The sequence below is a fragment of the Ambystoma mexicanum genome, chromosome 9 (genome assembly GCF_040938575.1).
Source record: "Ambystoma mexicanum isolate Mex_15411 chromosome 9, UKY_AmexF1_1, whole genome shotgun sequence".
NCBI lineage: Eukaryota > Metazoa > Chordata > Amphibia > Caudata > Ambystomatidae > Ambystoma > Ambystoma mexicanum.
This window is the reverse complement of record NC_090931.1, coordinates 331040316-331060820: the sequence shown is the minus strand read 5'-3', so window position 1 is coordinate 331060820 and position 20505 is coordinate 331040316. Positions and strand designations below refer to the sequence as shown.

Genomic DNA, 20505 nt, shown 5'->3' with positions numbered 1-20505 from the left:
GGAGGGAGGGATACCTTTGATGCTGTGAAGGCTACCCTCTCAGGGTCAGCCCCTTAAACTTTCGAAAGAGCAGCCGCCACCAGCTCGATCGTTGACTAAGACTTTTCCTGTGCCGCCAGGAACTTCTTGGGCAGCTCGGCCTTCTCCGTCCGCGGCTTTCAGGCTTCTCCCACAGTTTAGCCAGGTTAGATAATATTTTCTTCAAGGAGGAGCTCCATTGCCTGATGGCAATGGAGGCGGAGGGTGATGTCCATCATGCCCTGCCTGCCGTGCAACCTGCTTCTGCGGTGACCCCGATACTCAGACTTGCAGTGCTTGGCCTCATCTTGGGTGCTCCACAGATGAGGCGCCCTCGCAGAACTTAGAAGCCCGCTCATCGGATCGACCGCCCTTGGGTGAGGCATTCCCCTGCTCGGGGCACCGGGCAGAGGCCTTGGCGTTCAGGCACGTCGCCAGTCTACTGTGCCTGTCCTTTGTCTTCTTGGAGAATCTGTGGAATGTCTCGCAATCTCCTCATTTGTGGTCCAGATGCAGGCAGTAGAGGCATTGTAGCTGCTTGTCCTCGACAAACACATTTTGGAGACCGCACTTGGTGCAGGGCTTGAAGAGGGATCTTCCTTCTTTCTCCTCCACCGTCATGGTCGAAGGGCGCAAATTAGGCCTGATGGCCTTCTGCAATCTTTGACGATCTTCACCCTTGAGGGGCGCTGAACTTCACAGACAATGGATCCCCGCTGTCGGCAGATGAGGATAACACCACACAGGCTCTTTCGGAACAAAAACAACCCTTTTCTACAACAACAACAAAAAAAAAAAAACACTAAAAACTTAGAAGTAGCTCACAGAGCAAAACTCAAGGATTCCCAACACTGAAGCGTATGGTAAAAACCTGAAAATGGCTGCCAGGGGAGGGGCTTAGTGAGGGCGGTCATTGGTTGGGGCAGTATGACCCATAGGACAGCGATTGGTTTATGGGAGAAATACAGTTTTGTAAGTGAAACTGTTTTTCTTTTACCGATGGGGAATATTCATGAGCATGTGAATCCATACCAGACCCTATGCTGGAGTAAGTTAAGTGTGGTGACCTATCCTGGGAAAGGAAAATGATAATAAACCAAAGACAAAAGGAGAACAGAATAAAAAGGTAAAGAAGAGCAAGCAAGTCCATGAAACCACTGAGACCTGGAAGAATCCAGTATCTGAACTGTGTGATTTGTTGAGAACTACCTACAAATACTATATTGATCTGAACATGGGGAAAACCCACACCATAGGAGAAGGGAGTTATTTCCTGTACTTTAGTTGTTCTTACAGTGGTTGAGTCAAGATAGGTTAGTTTTGGACAGTGGACTGCATCTGATTTGGCACTCTCACCGACAACAGACGACAATCTTGGTTTGTTAGGAAGAGAACACCCGTAGTTTAGGGAAAGTTAGAAGTTCACCTTTTATTTAATAAACCACAATAATAAAATGTGGCTACCATGGAGCTATTAGGATGATGCTGAGGAGGCGAGACTCCTTGATCTTACATATCACCCTGTGAATCAGGGCAGTGGGTGGAAAGGTGTATGCTGTCATTCCGCCCCTTCTGATCTGAAAGGCATCGGCCAGGGATTCCGGGCCCTCACTCTGCGAGAAAGCGAACAGTTGGCACTTCTTGTTGCCCCAGGAGGCATAGATGTCCACCATAGGGTGACCCCATTCACAAAAGATCTCCTGCAGCACTAGGTCGTTCAACTGCCACTCTTAGTTGTCCGCTCCCACTCTGCTGAGCCTGTGTCTCCAGGTTGGATTCCACCGGCAGGTGGACCGCCCTGAGGTAGATTTTGTTCCCCAGGGCCCACTCCCACATGCGGAGTGCCAGCCTGCACAATGGGTGGGTGCGGCGTGGGGATCTGGTACCTCCCTGCTGGTTGACTTGTCTGTCTGAATGAGGACGACCATGCCCTCGATAACCTGAAGGAAGGCCCTGAGCGCCAGCCAGATGGCCTTAAATTCCAGCCAACTGATGTGGTTCTCCGGCCGGGTCCAGGTGTCATGGATGCAGAGAGAGCGCGGGAGACAGAGCGCGCGAGAGACAGAGCGCGCGAGAGACAGAGCGCGCGAGAGACAGAGCGCGCGAGAGACAGAGCGCGCGAGAGACAGAGCGCGCGAGAGACAGAGCGCGCGAGAGACAGAGCGCGCGAGAGACAGAGCGCGCGAGAGAGAGAGAGCGCGAGAGAGAGAGAGCGCGAGAGCGAGAGAGAGAGAGCGCGAGAGAGAGAGCGCGAGATCCGTGGTGATGGTGACCTCTGGTGTTGGAAGCCTGAAAGGCCTGCCCGTCCGCAGCTTGCAGTACCTGGACCACCATGTGAGGTCTGGATGAAGCGACACAGGAACGTTGAGCATCTCACTAATGTCACCGTTCCAGGATGCTGCAAAGTGCAGCTGTATAATCCTCATCCTGAGTCACGTGTGGGGGAAGGCCAAGAGGACCGCTGCCACGAGACCCAGTAGGTGTTGGTACCAAGCTGAGGTCACTTCTCTGCTGAGGAAGTGCACTGTGGCCGTCTTGATGACTGATATTGTCCTCCGAGGGGAAAACTTTCTCGGAGCACGTGTCCCAAATGAGGCCCAAGAAGGTCAGTCTCTGCATGGGCTGCAGCTGCGACTTCTTGAGGTTGAGTGAAAAGCCCAGCTTGTGCAGTGTGTTCATAAGAGCGTGGGAAGTATGGTGCACTGCTTCCTGAGTCGTTGGGGTACGGGTAGATGTGGTGGCCCTGAGGAGGGGCGCCACAGAGTTCATCAGCCTGGTAAAGACCCTGGGGGCCGACCTTGTATTGGAAAAGGCAGCTCATGATCCGGAATCGTAGGAAGGAACGATGAGGCTGCCAGATCCAGGGAGCACATCTAGTCTCCCTCGCACAATGTCTCCGCTATCAAAGCTAGCGTTACCATCTTGAATTTTTGGAGAGGTAGGGAGAGGTTGAGGATGGAAAGGTCCAGCACAACTCTCAGGCCCGCCTGGTGGTTCTTCTGAATGGTGACAATCCTGGAGTAAAAGCCCTTCCTCCGCTGCCTGGCTCTCGACGAGCGACCGGATCTCGGCCTAAAGAGTTGCTGTCCCAACCTGTGACAGATGGCACGGCCAGAGGTGTCAATGTGGGCCACGGAGGACTCCATGATGTCCTGCGCCACAATCTTGGCCTCCGCCAATCCCGCCTTGAATCATGATTGGCTCTGCACCAGAAGCTCTGGGAGGAAATCCGCAATTTCCTGCTAAGGCCTCTGGTTAATGACTGCCAGCCTGGCATCTGTGTTGGCTTGACGCAGATGCAAGGACGCGTTGCAATACAGCTTCTTCCCGTATGCCTCCAAGATCTTCTCCTCCTTGCCTAGCAGCGCTACAGAGGAGGCTGAGGACAACTAAGGCTTGGAGTACAGTGATGCCGCAGCGATCACTAAGGAGTGTGGCTGAAAATGGGCCGATAGCAAGAGTGTATCCCCGCCCTCCATCTGCCTGTACTTGGCGTCCAGGCGTTTATTTACTGGCTGGGCTCAGTGAGGCTTGAGCCAACCCTTCTTGGCCAAGGCAACTACGTCCTTCTGCATCGGGATCCCTGTTCTGGCCACAGGACGTAGCGTGAGGACTTCTGCAAGGACCACCCTCTGCTGGTTGCTCGACCTCGGGTTGAGGAAGGCCCAAGTACACTGCCAGCGCTGCAAGACGTTCGTGGAAGGCCTTGGCTGAAGATGGCATGTCGGGGTCCTCCTCCTCATCTGTGTCCACCTGCAGGTCCGGAGGGTCCAGCACCGGAGGGGGGAGGAGGGGTGCTAGGAGTTGCGGGCTGAGGTGCAGGGACCGGAGCCAGAGGCTGCAGTGGGGGCTGGTATGGAACCGCCTGCCTAATTGGTTGGGGAGCCAGAGCGGCTGCTGAGGCTGAACAGGGAACCTGAGTGACCTGTACTAGGGACCGCAGGGCTGGAGCCATGGGAGGGAACAAGTCCCTGATGGCCTCCCTGAGGATGACCCCCATCTGTGGAGATTTTATGAACCCGAGGAACTTTTCAAGGACGAGGTTTTTGCCTCAGAATTAAGAGAAGAGATAGACGTGTTTCTACAAGCTAACCTGGGCTCAGTCCCTTCAGCAAGCATGATTTGGGAATCCTTTAAATGTTTTATCAGAGGTGTCTGCCTCGCCAAAGAAAACGGCATTCTCAAACTCATCAGGGGCGAGCTCGCAAGCTGTGAAAAAAAACTAAAACAGCTCGAAACCCAGAACGTGAACAACGATGACCCTGTAGCTGCAGCGACACTGAGGACAGAATTGCAGAAATTCAACGACACGGCGGAGCGCGAGGCGAAATTTCTCCAACGCCCCAACCAAATCCGCCAATATGGCGAGGGCCAGAAACCAGGTGCCTTACTGGCAAATCTAATCAAAGCTGACAACAAACAGTCCCAAATCGAAGAGATCAGAACCAGCCAAGGGGTAGTGGTCCACACTGACGAAGAGATAGCGGAGGAATTCGGCACATTCTACCAAGACCTTTACAGTGCCAAGCTGCCGAAAGACTCGCACCTCCCCCTGGAATACCTGGAAGGCACTGAGCTCTACTGGGTCGAACATCACCTACGGGAACCTCTGAACGAGCTAATCTCACAAGAAGAGATCAAAGAAACCATAAAGGCACTACCGCCCTCCAAAGCTCCAGGCCCGGATGGTCTAACGGGAGAATTCTATAAGGCCTTTGCAGAACCCCTGGCTCCATTGCTGGCAGCAGTGTACGAGGAAGCGCTTGAGCTTGGAACCCTACCTCCAACTTCCCGCCTGGCCAACGTCGTCCTTTTGCACAAATCAGGAAAGCCCCCAGACAATTGTGCATCTTATCGCCCGATTTCCCTGCTCAACTTGGACAATAAAATCCTTGCTAAGATTCTGGCGAATAGACTGTTGCCCCTGATGCCCGCCCTAGTGCTAGCTGACCAAGCTGGTTTCATACCCGGCCGCAATACGACCTTCGGCATCCGGAGAATGTTTGGAATCATAGAGGCACTAGACCCCTCGGACCAGGCAATAGCGGTCCTACTTGATGCAGAAAAAGCATTTGACTCCGTGGAGTGGCCGTTCATGTTCATGGTCCTCACCAGAATGGGGCTGGGAGCCCGCTTTATCAAACTGGTTTCTCTCCTGTACACCAACCCACAGGCCACCATCATAGTGGGCAAAGCAAAATCAGCAGCAATAAACCTACAGCGCGGCACGAGGCAAGGATGCCCCCTGTCGGCGCTAATCTTCGCTCTGGTAATGGAGCCACTAGCTTCCAACCTGCGGGAACGGCGCCAACAAATGGGGCTCACTATCGGCCCACACAAACTCATTGTATCCCTATATGCCGACGACGTTGCACTATTTATAAGAGATCCTGAGGCCAACCTGAACCCGGTCATGAGGGAAGTCATCAAATTCGGGGCCTCCTCCGGACTGAAAATCAATCACTCAAAATCAGTCGTCTTCCCACTGACCAGGGACACGAGGCAATTCGCTGACGACTTCGGACTTGAGTGGAAATCCTCGAGGGTACGATATCTTGGCATCCAACTGTCACTGGACCCACTGGAGGTATTCCGAGACAACTATGAAGAGGTGTTAAGGTCTCTCCAAGACAAGATCGCACGCTGGAAGACACTCCCACTGACACTTTGGGGTAGGACCTCTCTAGTCAAAATGGTAATGCTGCCAAAACTGCTGTATCTCTTCAACAATATCCCGCTGTTACTGCCACAATCCTTCCTGAAAAAGCTGAAAACCCTGGTTCTGGATCTACTGTGGGCTGGGAAGCCGGCCAGAGTGGCATACACGACGCTGACACTCCCCGTGTCTAGCGGTGGTCTGGCACTACCAGACATGGAAAAATACTTCTGGGCAGCCCAGGCTCAGTACCTTAGCCACTGGTACGCAAAGCAAATGATTCGCCCCCATGTACAGGTCGAGAGGGCCCTGGCAACGCCCAACTTCTTGACCGCTGTGGTGTTTGGTCGGCTTCCCGTCCCCAATCGCACAATGAACGTAATGCTCACAACATACAAGGTTTGGAGGTCGCTAGCTAACAAACTGGGGATACAGACAAGATACTCCCCCCTCTTGCCAGTCAAGTATATTCCTGGAATCCCCTTGACATCGGAGAGTGTGTTTCACCAGTGGGTCGACAAACTGCAGATACGATCCCTCGGAGACCTATTCACAGAGGAGGGCTTTCTGACCCCTGAACAGGCCAAACAGAAAGGGGGTAATTCGGCCCTAGACGTGTTCCTCTACTTCCGGACCCGATACACTCTGCAGACCCACCTGCCTGGTTTCCCGAGGCAACCACCGACTTGGCAACTACTACATGATGTCATTCAAGCTCAGGGAGAGGGCAGGCTGGTGTCGCTAATCTACAAAGCGCTGACCACCGGATCACCCAACGTGAATGCAAGAGCGAAAACGAGATGGGAACGGGCACTATCCACAAGTATATCGGAGGCCGACTGGTGTCACATTCTGAAGCAAACTCAAAAAATTTCACTTAACACCCGGCTCAAGCTTATTCATTTTCATTTCCTCCACCAAACCTACTATACGCCGGAAAAAGCTAACAAGCACCATCCCGAAGCCCAGGCAGAGTGCAGGAGATGCGGGACTCTATCAGCGAACTTTATACACCTCGCATGGGAATGCCCGGAGGTAGCCCCATTCTGGAACCGTGTGTTGGACACGACAGCCGCAATTGTCGGTGAAACGATACAACCCCGATGCACAGCAGCGTTGTTGGGGATGACGAGATTGCTGCCCATGCCGTCAAGGAAGCTGACCGGACTCCTACTAACACTAGCTCGCAGAAGAGTCGCCATGGCGTGGGGCCGCGGCCCGCCACCATCGTACACTGCATGGCGGAAAGATGTGCTTTATTGCCAGGACACAGAAACTGATTTCATAAAATGCTTACCACTTCACGCTCGCCCGCCCGACATATGGGGCCCGCTAATATCCTTTCTAATAAGTGAGGCCGACACCACCTCCTCAGTGGACCCGTTGGTCACCGGGAACACACCCTGATACTGTTTTAACTCAGACTCTTGAGATCTTCCACTGGTTCACCAGAGGGACGAAAATATGGGGATGCAGCGGGGGCGGAGGGGGGAGTCGCAGAGGGAGGCGGGGAGGTCGGGGCACTGGTTGAAGGCGTAAAGTTAAAGCCACCCTAATGTGGGTGAGTAGTTGTTTGTTGTGTCGAAAGACCAAAAATAAAGGTTTTAAAAAAAAAGAACCTGTCCTCACAGGCTGGATTGGTGGTAGGGGGTACTGATGGGGTAGTGGGCGGCTGATGGAGCCGTTGTGTGCCCTGCCCATATGGACGCAGCGGGAACCTGCCTTGCACAAAGGAAGGGTAAGCTGTAGGCCACATATCTGGTTGACACCAGTCCTACCTTGACACACGGTCCTCCACCTGCCTTCCTTGGAGGGGGCGGCCGGACGTCTTGAGTTTCTGGCGCGACAGCCATTTTGTTGAGCTGCCTTCCACGTGCCTGCGTCGTGTTGCTCGGTCCAGGACTCTTGAGTATGGATCATGGGGCCTACCCTGTTCCTCAGGCAGAGGCACAGTAGGAGTTTCGCCAGCGGCCGATCTGCCGGTAGAACTGCGTAAAGGCGCCCCCTCGGACATGCCGCCGGTAGTAGGCTGTAGCCCCTTGGGTGAAGACTCGGTAAAAGAACCTTCTGGTCCCTCAACACCGTCACCGGGAGGATCTACTGATTTCCTCGGCCTGTCGGCCAGTAGCTGATTCAGCCTCAGTACTTGTGCTGGTATCAGGACCTGAGCAGTCCCTCCCGCACAGGCGAGTTCTCGGGAAGGAGTCTCCCTGGCGGGGTGCACTGGAAAAGAGCAGCCCTAACTTGGGCCTGGATCTATGATAGACTAAGTCCTTCAGGTCCTTTGGAGGCGACCTCTGGAAGAACTCCCTCCACCTGGCTAGACTGTTCTTCAGAGACCTCAACAAAAGCGCTTTGCACGCGGTACAAGCTTGCCAGACGTGGTCTGGGCCAAGGCACCGTAAGCAGAGGGCGTGGGGGTCTTTAGTCGGGAAGAGCCCATCGCAGGATGGACACCTGCTGAACCCTGTAGGCCGACATGCGCCAGGGTGGAGCGTGATGCCTGAGGACCGAGTACCTGAATGATAAAAGGACAAAAAAGACAAAGAAGTATCCGCAAGTGGAATTACATGGCCGAAGCCAATCCCAGGAGCCCCAGGCAGCGCATGCTCCCAGGGCCACAACCTGCGCGCCTCTAAATTTATAGGGGAAGAAGGTTTTTTCTGGCGAGAAAGGTTCCGTCTCCCGTCCCTCGCGAGGGACGCCCATGCAGTATGGAGGAAAGTGGACGGGACATAAGAGTAGTGTGTGTCGCAAATTGAGACCTTTGAGGGAAGCAAAGGAGCACAGGGGATGGCCAAGAAGTAGTCTTGCACATTAGCCCAGTTTGACAAGCACTAAATTAGAGAGCAGGGTTTTGAATGGTGTTTCAGGTGTGGGCAGATTTTTCCGATGTTTAGGAGGTTGAGACTTCAATCTACGAGGAATTGAGCATGAAGCAGCGAAGAGCCACCCAGATGGCAGTTGGTTATGTAATCAGAGACTGCAAGAATAAAGGTCAGCAAAGAGGTGATCGTTAAGGAGGAATAGTGAGCATAGCACTTGGGGAACACATGTGAGTGTGAGTATCAGAGAAGTGCTTGAGTTCCACAAGCGGCAGAAAGAGCTTCCATAAAGATAAGGGGACACGCACGCAAGTGTGGTTTCACTGAAGCCAAAGAGGAAATGACTTTGAAGAAGGCAGGGATTATCCAGTGTCAAAGGAGGTAAAGAAAAAGGATGTAGGCAAGGTGAGAAATGGGCAGCAGTTAAACATTAGAGAAGTGGGAAATGTAGTTGGCAAAGAGTAGGATAAGTAATAGTTCTCAAGGGGGAGAAGTATGGCAAGAAGGGTCAGTTTGCCAGCGGGGAAAGGAAATAAGATCAGTGCAATGCAGATGTGGCTGTGTCAAGAGAATCTTTGAATATAAGGAGAGTGGAGGATTGAATATTTCCAACAGCAGCTTAGACAGTGAGGTTGGCCACTGCAGTTGGTTGGCTGCAGAGATCCATCGTGGAGAAGGGTGAAGGCGGTGGCAATATAGTGATCGTTTAAGAGGGTGGACAGTGCACAGTAACATTTGATGAAGGTGAATTCAATGGCGGATGTAAATGGGCAAGAGGTTGGTGCAAGGTTTTGTCTTGGCCATGCAAACGGAATTGAATTTTAAATTTACATATGGTCAGAGCTGAGGGAGCATGAGTGGAGGCTGAACAGAGTTGGTGATGTGGATGAGCGAGTGGTCAAAGGGAGTGGGATCAACTGAAAGCAGAGAACACCAGGGTGGCAGATCAGATTATCAGATCGAGAGTGTTGCCTTCGGTGTGGTTTGGAATGTTGTGTAGGTTGACTAGTGAGTTGGCATAGGTAAGTTCGAGCTAAGGGTTCTTCGTCATATCAGAGAAGTTAAGGTTATCTATTAGGACGGCTAAGACATTTCGCAATGCTTTCAGTATGTGTTCGGGATCTGAGAAGAGGTTGTTAGGTGCTGGGTGAATAGTAGGTGGGGCTAGAACGGGGAGTGGAAGCAAGGAGATGGACTTGTGCCCAAATGTGCCCAAAAGAGGGTGGACGTCAGTTAGAATGAAAAAGGGGGCTCATGGTGAATCCCTGCTGATCAGGAGGCCAACTTTCTTTTCAGGTGACTAGTATAGTGAGAGATGCAAGCAAAGTGTGAAGAGCAGCCATAATGCTGTGTTACAGAGGGGAACCCAGGTTTTATTCAAAGCCATGGTAGAGAATTTGGGGTGATGGGCATCACAGTGATTAGTGAAAGGAGGTTTTTAGGCAGAATGAGTGGGCAATTCAGAGACCCAGGATGAGGTCAGCAGTGGTTGATGAGGTAGTTTTGAAAGGAAATGAAAAGAGATGGGTAGGGTAGGTTGCAGTTAGGGGGATGGATAGGGAAGCAGCCAGAGTGGTGTTATGGAGGGGAGTAAAGGATGGACAGAACGGGAACCATGAGAGCAGACCGAGGCGATGGGGGTAAGCTGAGCCATGAGGAACAGTGGAGGAAAGAATAATCAGGATTTGTAGGACCTTGGTAGGCAAGGTGGTTGGGCAGAGTGTAGGGGATGGGACCAGAGGGGAGACAGATGCAGCATAGAGAAAAAATAGAGTGCTGCAATGGGCTTCAAGCAACCCAACGAACGTCATATTACAGAGCTGGTAGGGGTTTTGAACATTTGCCAGCAGCTACAGTGATAGGTTCCACTTCATCCATCCACGGATTTCAGTTTAAAACTGAATTATGATTTATTATAGTGTTAAAGGGTAAACGCAATATGCGCTGGCAGAAGCTTCCACATAGATTAAAACAATGTCTCTTACTTGATTTTCCTTAACGTATAGTGAACAAATCTGAACACCCAGATCAGGGAGAGCCAGAACTACCGCAAACAAAATAAAAATAAACCACACCCCCTTTAGCCTACTCCATAACTAGCAAAAGGTTTTTCGCCCACAAATTAAGTATTTTCATGAACTAGTTTACAAGTAAAACAATGCATTTCAGAAGCTATATGAATTATTCACAGGTCAACATTTGTACACAAGTGAATTGCTCATTATCGAGTACACTGTGCAACCTAAAACAAGAGGTTCAGTTTGCAGACAGGCTTCAAATTAATTTATTTTGTGTTAATTTATTTTAATTATGCATAGTTAGGATACCAAAAATGGCAACTGTGTTAATTACCTACCTTGAATGCTGTAGGAATAGTAGTCAGGGTCATCACTTTCCTCCTTCACTGTAACAGCAGTTGCTTGTAGAACTGAAAAAGAAAGATTTGTGAACAAAAGTATAAAACAGATTGCCAATGTCTCTTTTTATGCATGTCGCCTCAGGATACAAGGACTACAAGGACTATAATTCCATGCATTCCAAAAATATTAATTTAACATAATAGAATGATTAAACTGAACACAAAATAAATGCGGTTGGTCCCACTAGGAAAAATCATACCAACCACAAATACATTACAGAGAAAACTGCAACATTGGGTTCCTGGCAATGACATCCTCAGTATACCTTAAATCATTGTTGTCTGGTAAGGGGACTGAAGAGTGCAAGGATATTCCATAGGGACAGAAAATTCTAGGGGTTACTAGATTTAAGGGCATCCCTTTTTTAATACTTTCAAATCGTGGTAATCAGTAAATTTGTTTCAAATGGAGTGATTGAAGTATTTCCCAGTAACCAAGGGTAGCAAAGGAGCACAAGCAAAACAACCAAGTTCCATGATTGAGACTAGAGGATAGGACAGAGGTGGCCTGGGAAGAGGGCCAAGGACTAGCATCCACTCCGTTATAATGGAACTGGACACAATATGGCATACCCCCTACAACCTCCAAGAAAGTGACACATTTTTCCATGAAAGTCTAAGAATTGCATACCACAGGCCAAGCTTTCTCTAGTCCATGGAAATCTGTAGTACATATAAACCGCACCGAATTGTATGCACAAGCAACTACATGTCCCAAGGAGAAGGGCAGAACGAGGCAGAGTGAGCAAGCAGAGGGGGGCGAGGGAGGACAGAAAAAGGAGAGGGGGAGTAGGGTGGACAGTCTTATTTTCAGAAAGATTATCTTTTTGCTTCTATGCGACACCCTTTCATTTTGCTTGTTTTGAATCCTGTCCTGACTTTTTGGAGGCAAGTAAAGCTTCTCTGCTTTACTTCTCCTTGCCTATTTGCTCATTCACATGGGGAAACAGACTTGTCCCAAAGACTGTCAGTACTGAGAGATTACATCTCTAAATTTCTGTATTGTTAAAATTGCAAACATCACCTTACAGTTAAGTTCATTTAGGATACTTTTTATCCTTGCAACATTTTATATAATTGCTTATTTTGTTACTTTCACAATGTGCCTAAGACAAGCTTGTGGCACCAGTGTTGTACCATTTTTGATACAGTTTATTAGTGCACTTTTGCATCAACTGAGACTGGCTACTAAAGGTGGCAAGCACCCGAAGATGGCCGTGCCACAAGGTTTTCCCTTTTGGCCATATTGTTCATTGGCCTTCTTCCTGCCTTATGAGGTCAGGAAATATCTTCTATCGAAATCCCTTCCCGGGGAAAGCTGTGACTTTCGCAAGCTGAGGGGCTATTACAGGGTGTGGCCAGAGGTAGGGGATAGGATTGTCTAGTCCCAATCCATATCCCTGGGTGCATGCATTTCTGTTGCTTGGCAGATGTTGTGGCCAGTGGCCATCAATGATTGGATAGCCACTGTCTGTTTGAAGGGTGCAGATGTTTACCATTGGTGGGCTTGGACACGCACCAGCCCAAATCCTGGATAAAAGGTGGGCTCCTGCAGCTATTCCACAGATCATTTTTGGATCCAAGTCTTCCGCGAAGAAGAACAGTCCGGTGAATACCTCTGCAGCTGACCAGTATCGACTCTACTGCTGCCCCGGTGAAGCCCTGCTCCTCTCCCTGTTCTCAAGTAGACCCTTGTCAGTGTTTCGTGCCCTGATTGATGGGCGCCATCACTCTCAACCTCTGATCGAGGATCAGAACCTTCTGAAGTGCCCGTGGACCAACAGGTTGGCTGACAAGCTCTCTTGGGCTACCTCGCTGCAGCAGTCACTGTTCCAAGTACATCCCTTGAACTTGGAGGATCTTTGGTTTATGGAACAAGACACCTGCTCTTGCATTTCCAGCCTTCTTGCATTAACAGAAGCTGTGCTGGGCCTGCTCCTGTGTTCATCCCCTGAAGATCACTTGTTGCTGCCTGGCCGTGGGGACTGCCGTTGGAATACTCCTTCAATCATGTGAGGTGTCCTGAGGTGGTCTGTCCCACAGAAGCCTTCATCTTTGTTAGGCAAGATTGTATGCAGTACCCTGTGGGAGACTGCACCAGCCTTGTCCTCTTGGCAATAGTTAACCCAACCATTGGTATAAGCATGTAATTCACAAGTTGGTAGAGTAGCCAGGCCTATCACAAGAGGGGTCAATGTGAGCTGTAGGGTTGTAACAGAGTTTCACAATGACAAGTATCCAAATAAAACTTATACTCAAGGATTCTTGATTAAACAATGATTTACTTATTTAACAGTCAGTTTGAATACGCCTTCTTCAGAAGGAAGCAGATATGTAACACTTAAAATATACTTAAAAAATAAATACTCACTTTCAGTAAATGTGTAGATGCCAACTGGGGATGGCACATAGACTTCCTACACCCCGAGGTGACTTAGAAAACTATGACACTGTGGACATTGATATATCACTGGTACATTTAAAGCAATACCGAGTTTGGTGTTAAAACGAAAAGGTTGGAGGGAGAAAACATTGGTTAACAAGTTTCTCAAACTGATAAGTACTTTTGAACCCCCCAATGCAATGCAGATTAGCCCTTTCCTAGCCCCACAAGTAAAGAATGAGTGATGTTTTGGAGCGACAGATCAAAACACAAAGTCAGAGGTTAGACGAGCATCAGGGGGCCAGGACAGCCAATGTCAATTGAGCAAGTCTAGGGGAGCTGAAGTTCTTCTTGAAGGCAAGTAAAAAGTCTTGCACAATGTTAGAGAGTTTTTGTTTAAAAACAAAAACAAAAAACATTTCACTGTTGGGCCACAAGCTGGGAGGCTTGTGATTTACAAAGGACCTTTCCAACAAGAAATAACGAAAAAAGAAGACCGGGCCATTTCCAAAATGGGCACCCATGGGTGCAATACTGCAGCTGCGAACGCAGCCCTTGGTAAAAACACACAATGGTAGGAAACAGCCACTGCCGCCAGCCATTAATTGTAGAAAGGGTAACATAAAAAAGTAACATGAGAAACTAGACAAAGGGTATACTAAGTAACCCCCCCAGCACCCTACAGGGTCTAGAAAGTTACAAAATGTAAGCAAAGTCAATTTCCCTTCCGTGCTCTTAGAAACAGTGGTTCCACCAAGAGATGGTATTTACACCTTTGGGAAATCTAAAAGACTTCCCTGTGCCACTACACTGGAGGTGCTGTGTAGTCACAATGTAAAAAGATGATGCCTATGGAGTGGAGTTTGTCAGACTCCAAAACCAAAAGAAATAGTTAAAATCACAGAAAAATACATGAGGTCTCACTCTCTTCAGGATAAAAATTAAAAGTCCTAAAGTCCAGTTAAAGTGCTGGGGGTCTCTAAGGTAGAAGGGAATGAACACATTTCTGAGAATTCTCCCTAACAATCTTTACTTGTTTGGGTATCCGATTGGAAGCGGTCTGGAACAGATTCCTGTGAACCACAATTGAACTAAATACTGACGTGGAAAAAGACCTCTGACCCAGCAACCATTGGGCCCTTCCTCGAGAGGACCAAGCACAGACAACTGTGTCCCCAAATGATAACAGAACATCAGTGGTCTCTGGGATTGTAGTTGCAGGGGCCCGGGGGGTAAGTTAACCTACCCGTTTCTTGCCCTCCCTTTCCACCATAGGGTTACATGGGAAAATGTCCTGTCCCTAACTGTTAATGGAGGCCGTGCAAAGATCCCTTCCTAGGACTACCACGAAGGGCTGGAATTGAGTGTTCTACTTGACTGAACTTTATATGTTGGACTCTTATTAAATAACCACTGCGACTGCAAATCTCTTTATAAGTCTGGCTTCAAAGTATCTACTTTGGAAATGGTCACATTTGGGCACAAGGCCACCAAGCCATCTTAGGTTTGGACTTTATAAGAGCTAGGGAAGCCATTTTATGATTATCCTGAAGAGTTCCTTCTGTTTCTAAACCATATGAGTATTTCTGTGTCACTGGAATTATTGGTGTTGCGCTGGTTGAACTCATTGTAGCCCTAGACCACTCTCACACCCTTCCTGATACTAAGCATTGCCGCTCTGCTACCTTATTTATAAATGGGTTTGGCTAGCGTCTTCCCTGTTCACCATAATATGGTAGCCACCCAAAATCTTCCACCAAGGGTGGATTTTGTAAATCCATCTTAAACAATTGGCTTGCAGCACTGGGATAAGGTCTTTGGCACTCAGTGTAGATTCACTAGAGTGATCTGACAGTTCTTATTAAACAGAACTCAGCTTTAAAGGCTTTAGGCCTGTAAAAGTGAAGTATAACAGTATGGAGACCTACACTAGTACTATTCTTGCAATGCACAAACTTGAATATCTAAAGATATTGTGTGCATAAAAAGGGTTTACATACTTCTGGTATAAAAGCTGGTCTAGTGTAGAAACGAATAGATCAACAAGTAGCAAGGGAACATGCTTTGACTGTTGCTAGTGGTGGAGAGGATGCCAAGGCAGGGCACAGCAGTGGTAATGGTAGGGTTCTTGATGCCACAAATGGCACAAGTGAAAATGGAGAGGTTGTCTCAATCCTCTATTACCATATCTAAAATGGAAGTTATTTTTCAATTAAGAAAGGAGGAGCTGGGGCTCAAGGAAACAGAACTCAAATACAACATAGCAGCTAAGATAAGATTGAGAAAGAGAAGGGCAGATCATTCCAGCTGGGGTTAGCCAGACTACATGGGCCTTCAGGGTCCTCCGCAGGGTATTGGAAAGGTTCCGAGTCCAGGATTTCCTAAGGTTCTGTTGAATGTTTTTAGATAAAAGTTACATTGAATGGTTGACTGCATTTGAGTTTGCTTGTGAGTTACACAAGGAGAACAAGACTGGCAAGGTTGCTTGGTTGCACAACCAACTTTCCCAGAATGGCTGCAGTGCTATTACGAAGTTGTCGAAGCCAGAGGGGTAAAGACTTTTTAAAGCAGGCTGTGACGAATCGCAGGTATTTGTCCCTTCTCTCCTAGGGGAAGACTCCCACTGTGAGGCTGGGGAGGTGAGCCCGCTCCACAAGACCCTCGCTAGGGGTCGAGGCAAGTGGGACCTGACCGGGAGGGACTCTCCCTTTGGGGATAAGGACTCCTGCGAAGAACACCCTGACGAAACTACCAGTACAAACCATCATATTGTGGAAGTACTGGAAGGGGTTAATTCGATTGCCCCTTGGTCTGTTTCCAAGGGGGGCACTTTCCTTTCCCCCCTTGTCTAGTTTCTGGCTGGTGACAGTGGTTACCACGCAAAATATTCCCCCAGATTATTTCCTATGGGATTTTCCCATTGATTTTAAACGCACCACTTTTTGGTGCAATGTTAAAGATACCGGCGGTTGGTTTATTTAATATTAAATCACCGGTTGGGTCTTTTTGCCAGAACTCTTTCCTAAAATGGCGTTCGTGTCAATCTCTGTAACTCCAACCAAGGTCGGGCCCTTTATTCCACTTTTTGGCTGGCTTCTCCACAGAAGCCCTCCAACTGGTGCCACTCTGTCTGGGTTCCAAAGGATGTGTGGGTGGGGGAATTGGCACCCTAGACTGCGTTGCCTTAGCAACCCAAGTCACACTCTGTTCTGATTGGGCCAGTGGTGAGCCACCCGGCTCACCACTTAGCATGTTTGAGTGACAGCTAGGCTGTTGAATGGGGGTTTTTCTGCATAAAAGCATGGCTTTTGGGACTGGAACTTCAGATGTCGCCACAGGACCTAAGAAATCCAAAGAGGGGAGAAGCTGAGCCATCTGCAACGATGACACCGGTGGAGCCCTGCTGCAACAACCTCACCACTTTCCCGACGATGAGAGAAGATCTTCTACTGAAAGAGTCTTCTTCCTCTGAGCTGGTGGGATCAACCAGTTCGTCATTTCGCCTTCCAGGACATCTCTTGGTCGAATCGCAAGTGCCAAGCACCCCAGCGGCCGGATAGCCAAGCTTCATCACTGACCGCGAATACCAGGAACCCACCTTTTAACCGTCCAACTCTGCGGCTGGTTGCTTCCCTGGGCAGTGCAACGACTCCAAGTTTCCTCCTCGACGAGATCCTCTCTTCCCCTGGTGGAAACCACGAACGGCACCCGCTGCCAGGAACAACTGCCACCGCTGGAGCTTCCTCAACTTTAAAGGTACTGTGTTCCACCTGGCCTCCCTTTCTTCGGTTTGCTCAAGGTGACCCTTAAATCCTTGGCTTTCCAACTGGGTTGGCCCCCAGACCTAACTTTATCTTTTGAACCACCCCAACCTTTTTTGAACATTTCTAAAAAGACTTGAATGCATTTATCAACTGTGTGATCTTGGGCACATTTCACCTTGCTCCATTTAAAGTGGGCCTGGCCTATGAACTTTGGCTCTACAGTAGACTGCCTGCACTAACTTGTTTTGGTCTCTTAAAAGTGTTGGGAACCGTTTTATTTTTATGACCTCCCTTTTTCTCTCCCTTTTATTTAATTATTGGAGTGCCATCTAAGTTACGCGCTCACCTCTGTTTTGACAAAAAGTGGTGTTTAGACTTGTCTAAATAATTCTTAAGGGAGGTGTGTATACTTTTCTGATTGTGTTTGGAACTTACTTTGATTAATAGTGCTAGTGTATTTTCTAAACTGTGTGTTAATTATATACTTTAGATACAAAACTCTGGTCAGGGTTTGCTTGTTCTACTGTGTTTTTAGCCCTATTGTGTATCTTCTGTATACTGCCTAACTCTTCTTGAGAAAAGTTTGACTGCTCAGCCGCAGCTACCGGGTAAATCTGGGTGGTACAGACTGCTACCAATTGGGTTTACTGCTTACTCCTGTAGTCTTAATCTTTTTGCAGTGTTCCCCAAGGGAACTGCACAGGATTCTGCCTAACATCCGGGACGCCGGAGTCCCTGTGAACAGGACCACAAGCAAAGTGGTATGAACTGGAAGAGAAGAACAAGTTACTTGCCCATGGTAACGTTCTTTCAACTGGATGTATGTTCCTCCCACATATTCCTAATTTTTTTATTTTTCCCTATCCAGCTGCTTCGGAATATTTTTCCAGCAGACGGTGCTGCACATCGTTGTCGGTCGACTATGATGACCTCATTGAACTCAGGAGAAAAACAAAAGAGCCCTAGAACATCTGACTAGAAAAAATCCCACAACAGAACTAAAAAAAGAACTCTAAATAGTCGCTAAAACATACAAAACTGAAGTCTACACACAGAACGCTAATTCACTTAATACACTTATCACAAATGCTTCCTCTAACAGCAAGGAGCTATTCGCCATTATTAAAGAACTGGAAACACCTATTCACCTGCCCAGCACAGTCATAGTAAACAAAGCATGGTGTTCCACTATTCAAGACGCCCTAGCTTCCAAAATCAGCACATTGCACAATAAAAGAAAACAGACTTATTTTATAGCAGCAATAATAAGACCCTGAAAATCAGACAACCCATTAACTGCAGGACAAAATCTGTGGTCTATGGAATCATCTGTGTGTGTAACTTGGTCTACATTGGCAGCACGATCAGAGAACTCAGGACCCGAGTAAGAGAACACTTAGCAAAAATTGGGAGTCAAGACCCAAGACTACCACTTGCATGTCATTGGCAAGAGAAACACCAAGTAATAAGGCAGATATTAAGTTAATTGGCCTCCAAAGAGTGACACTAGGAAGACGAGGAGGTGACAAGGAAAAGAAACTAAGACAAACCGAGGCAAAAATAATTTGTAAACTCAATTCTACAGTATTTGGCCTGAACACAGACAATGAAATGGTGTCTTTTCTTTAGGAACTTAACAAGCATTAATGTAATTATAGGGTGGTACCTGAAATATGATTTCCATTGCTTATGTATAAACTATCTGTTTCATCTGGCGTTGGCAATGTTAGCGCCGGCAGCATAATGCTTTTCACAGTAACCTAGCAAATTAGATTTAATGGTTCCGTATACACTTGGATATCTATCTTATCTGTATATTACCTTGTTAATTTAAAATGCATTAATCTGGATAAGGGATTGAGATTTGCCCTCTACATAATTTATCTCGCTATGTCACCAGGTTATAGATCAAGGCTCCTCAACATGTGGGAAGAGAAACATGGTGTCATTTGGCGTCGGCAACGTTGGCGCCTGCAGCATAATGGTTTTCCTAGTAACAACTCAGCGTCTTAGATTTATCGCTAATATCACTGCATTTAATCATAGAATGCAAGCATTGAGCACACACCTCCAGTATGTAATATCCAATATAGACCCCGATTTCACTAATCTATTTTCATATCTAAGACCTATTGGGTCCATCTATCTTTCCTAATGCTTATTTATTAGTGAATGATTGCATTTTGAACAAAGACAATGAGTATTGCAACACGTTAATTGCATCCTTTAATCGTATCTTCATGTTAATCTAATTCATTACAACATGGCCGCCAGGTCATCTTATAACAAACAGGGACAAGGAACTACCCCGGAGGACCATCACTATAGCAACGGTTAGAACCAAATACACAGACGCCTAATGGCGCCCCCTCGAGACTTTTGCAGCACGCGATTAGACGCAAAACGTCTTCAGAAGGTAAGAGACAGTCTAGCAATTCATGGCTCGCTTACAAATAAATGTGTCAAAAAGTTTGCACGAGTGCGTGCGCGCTTTTCTACTCACTTAATCTGTACCGTGTTATACGTACATCTGCTAACAGGCTTTTTTAGATTATGAAGGAGCCTGACATACAACAACGTCTTTAGGAGTATTTCTGATTTAACTGAGCAGGACTGTTTACTAACTAAAGAATTTTGATTAAACACTAGCACAAACTTTACTGATAAATTGAAACGTTTTGCATTGAAAGGCAAATGAGACATACCCGCATCTCAATTGAATCTCATATCTATCACAACTTAAACTGTTTATAAAGGTGACATTTTCAACCCTTCCCATTTGTAGGGATCTAACCCGATTACTGTGGAACATTCTTGCCAAATTTAATAGGGGCACTAGAGGAATTCAAGATAAAATGTTAAACACTTACTACAAGTTATACAATGAATGATGTTGCCTCATGTACACTATTAAGTACAATACCTAACAAGTGGCTTTCATTTATTTTTGCAAACCACCTTTCTCTCCATCCCCTTTCCCCATTTATTGTCTGGATTTTCATTTTATTTACTTTCATTTGCAATTATTGTACCATATTTAACTTTTGCACTTGGTTCAATTTGCATACTTGCACATGTTTACCTATGTGTATGCCTTTTTTTCTACATCTAATTTTTGTTATCATTATATGGTGCTATTATAGAATAATAGCCCTGATTTGAAAAAAGTCTCAAGGGTGACCGAAACACGTGTCATCACAAAAGGGCACTTTGTAAAATAATAAATCACTTTTTTTGAACATTGGGCGCAGTCTCCTTCCGGGTTATTCAACTTTACCCTATGCTTAAGGGGGTTTTTTCTTGGCAAAACCCAAACCCGGTGAGACGCGACCATCTGCATTTAATGAAGCTTTTTGGAACATATTGACAACCATAAAGCATATGTCGCCATGTTTGACTAAACTGCTGCAGCCAAGAGTTTTTGAAAAATCAAAAAAAAA

The 20505-nt window shown here is 47.5% G+C and overlaps 1 protein-coding gene across 1 annotated transcript in view; it reads right to left on the bottom strand.

The window, feature by feature from the left end:
* GTF2I (general transcription factor IIi) overlaps positions 1 to 20505 on the bottom strand; it is a 2618156-nt gene that overhangs the window by 2085267 nt on the left and 512384 nt on the right. The window contains exon 9 of the mRNA XM_069614749.1: positions 10856 to 10927. Coding sequence (XP_069470850.1) covers positions 10856 to 10927 — 72 coding nt within the window. The remainder of the gene's footprint in view (positions 1 to 10855; positions 10928 to 20505) is intronic.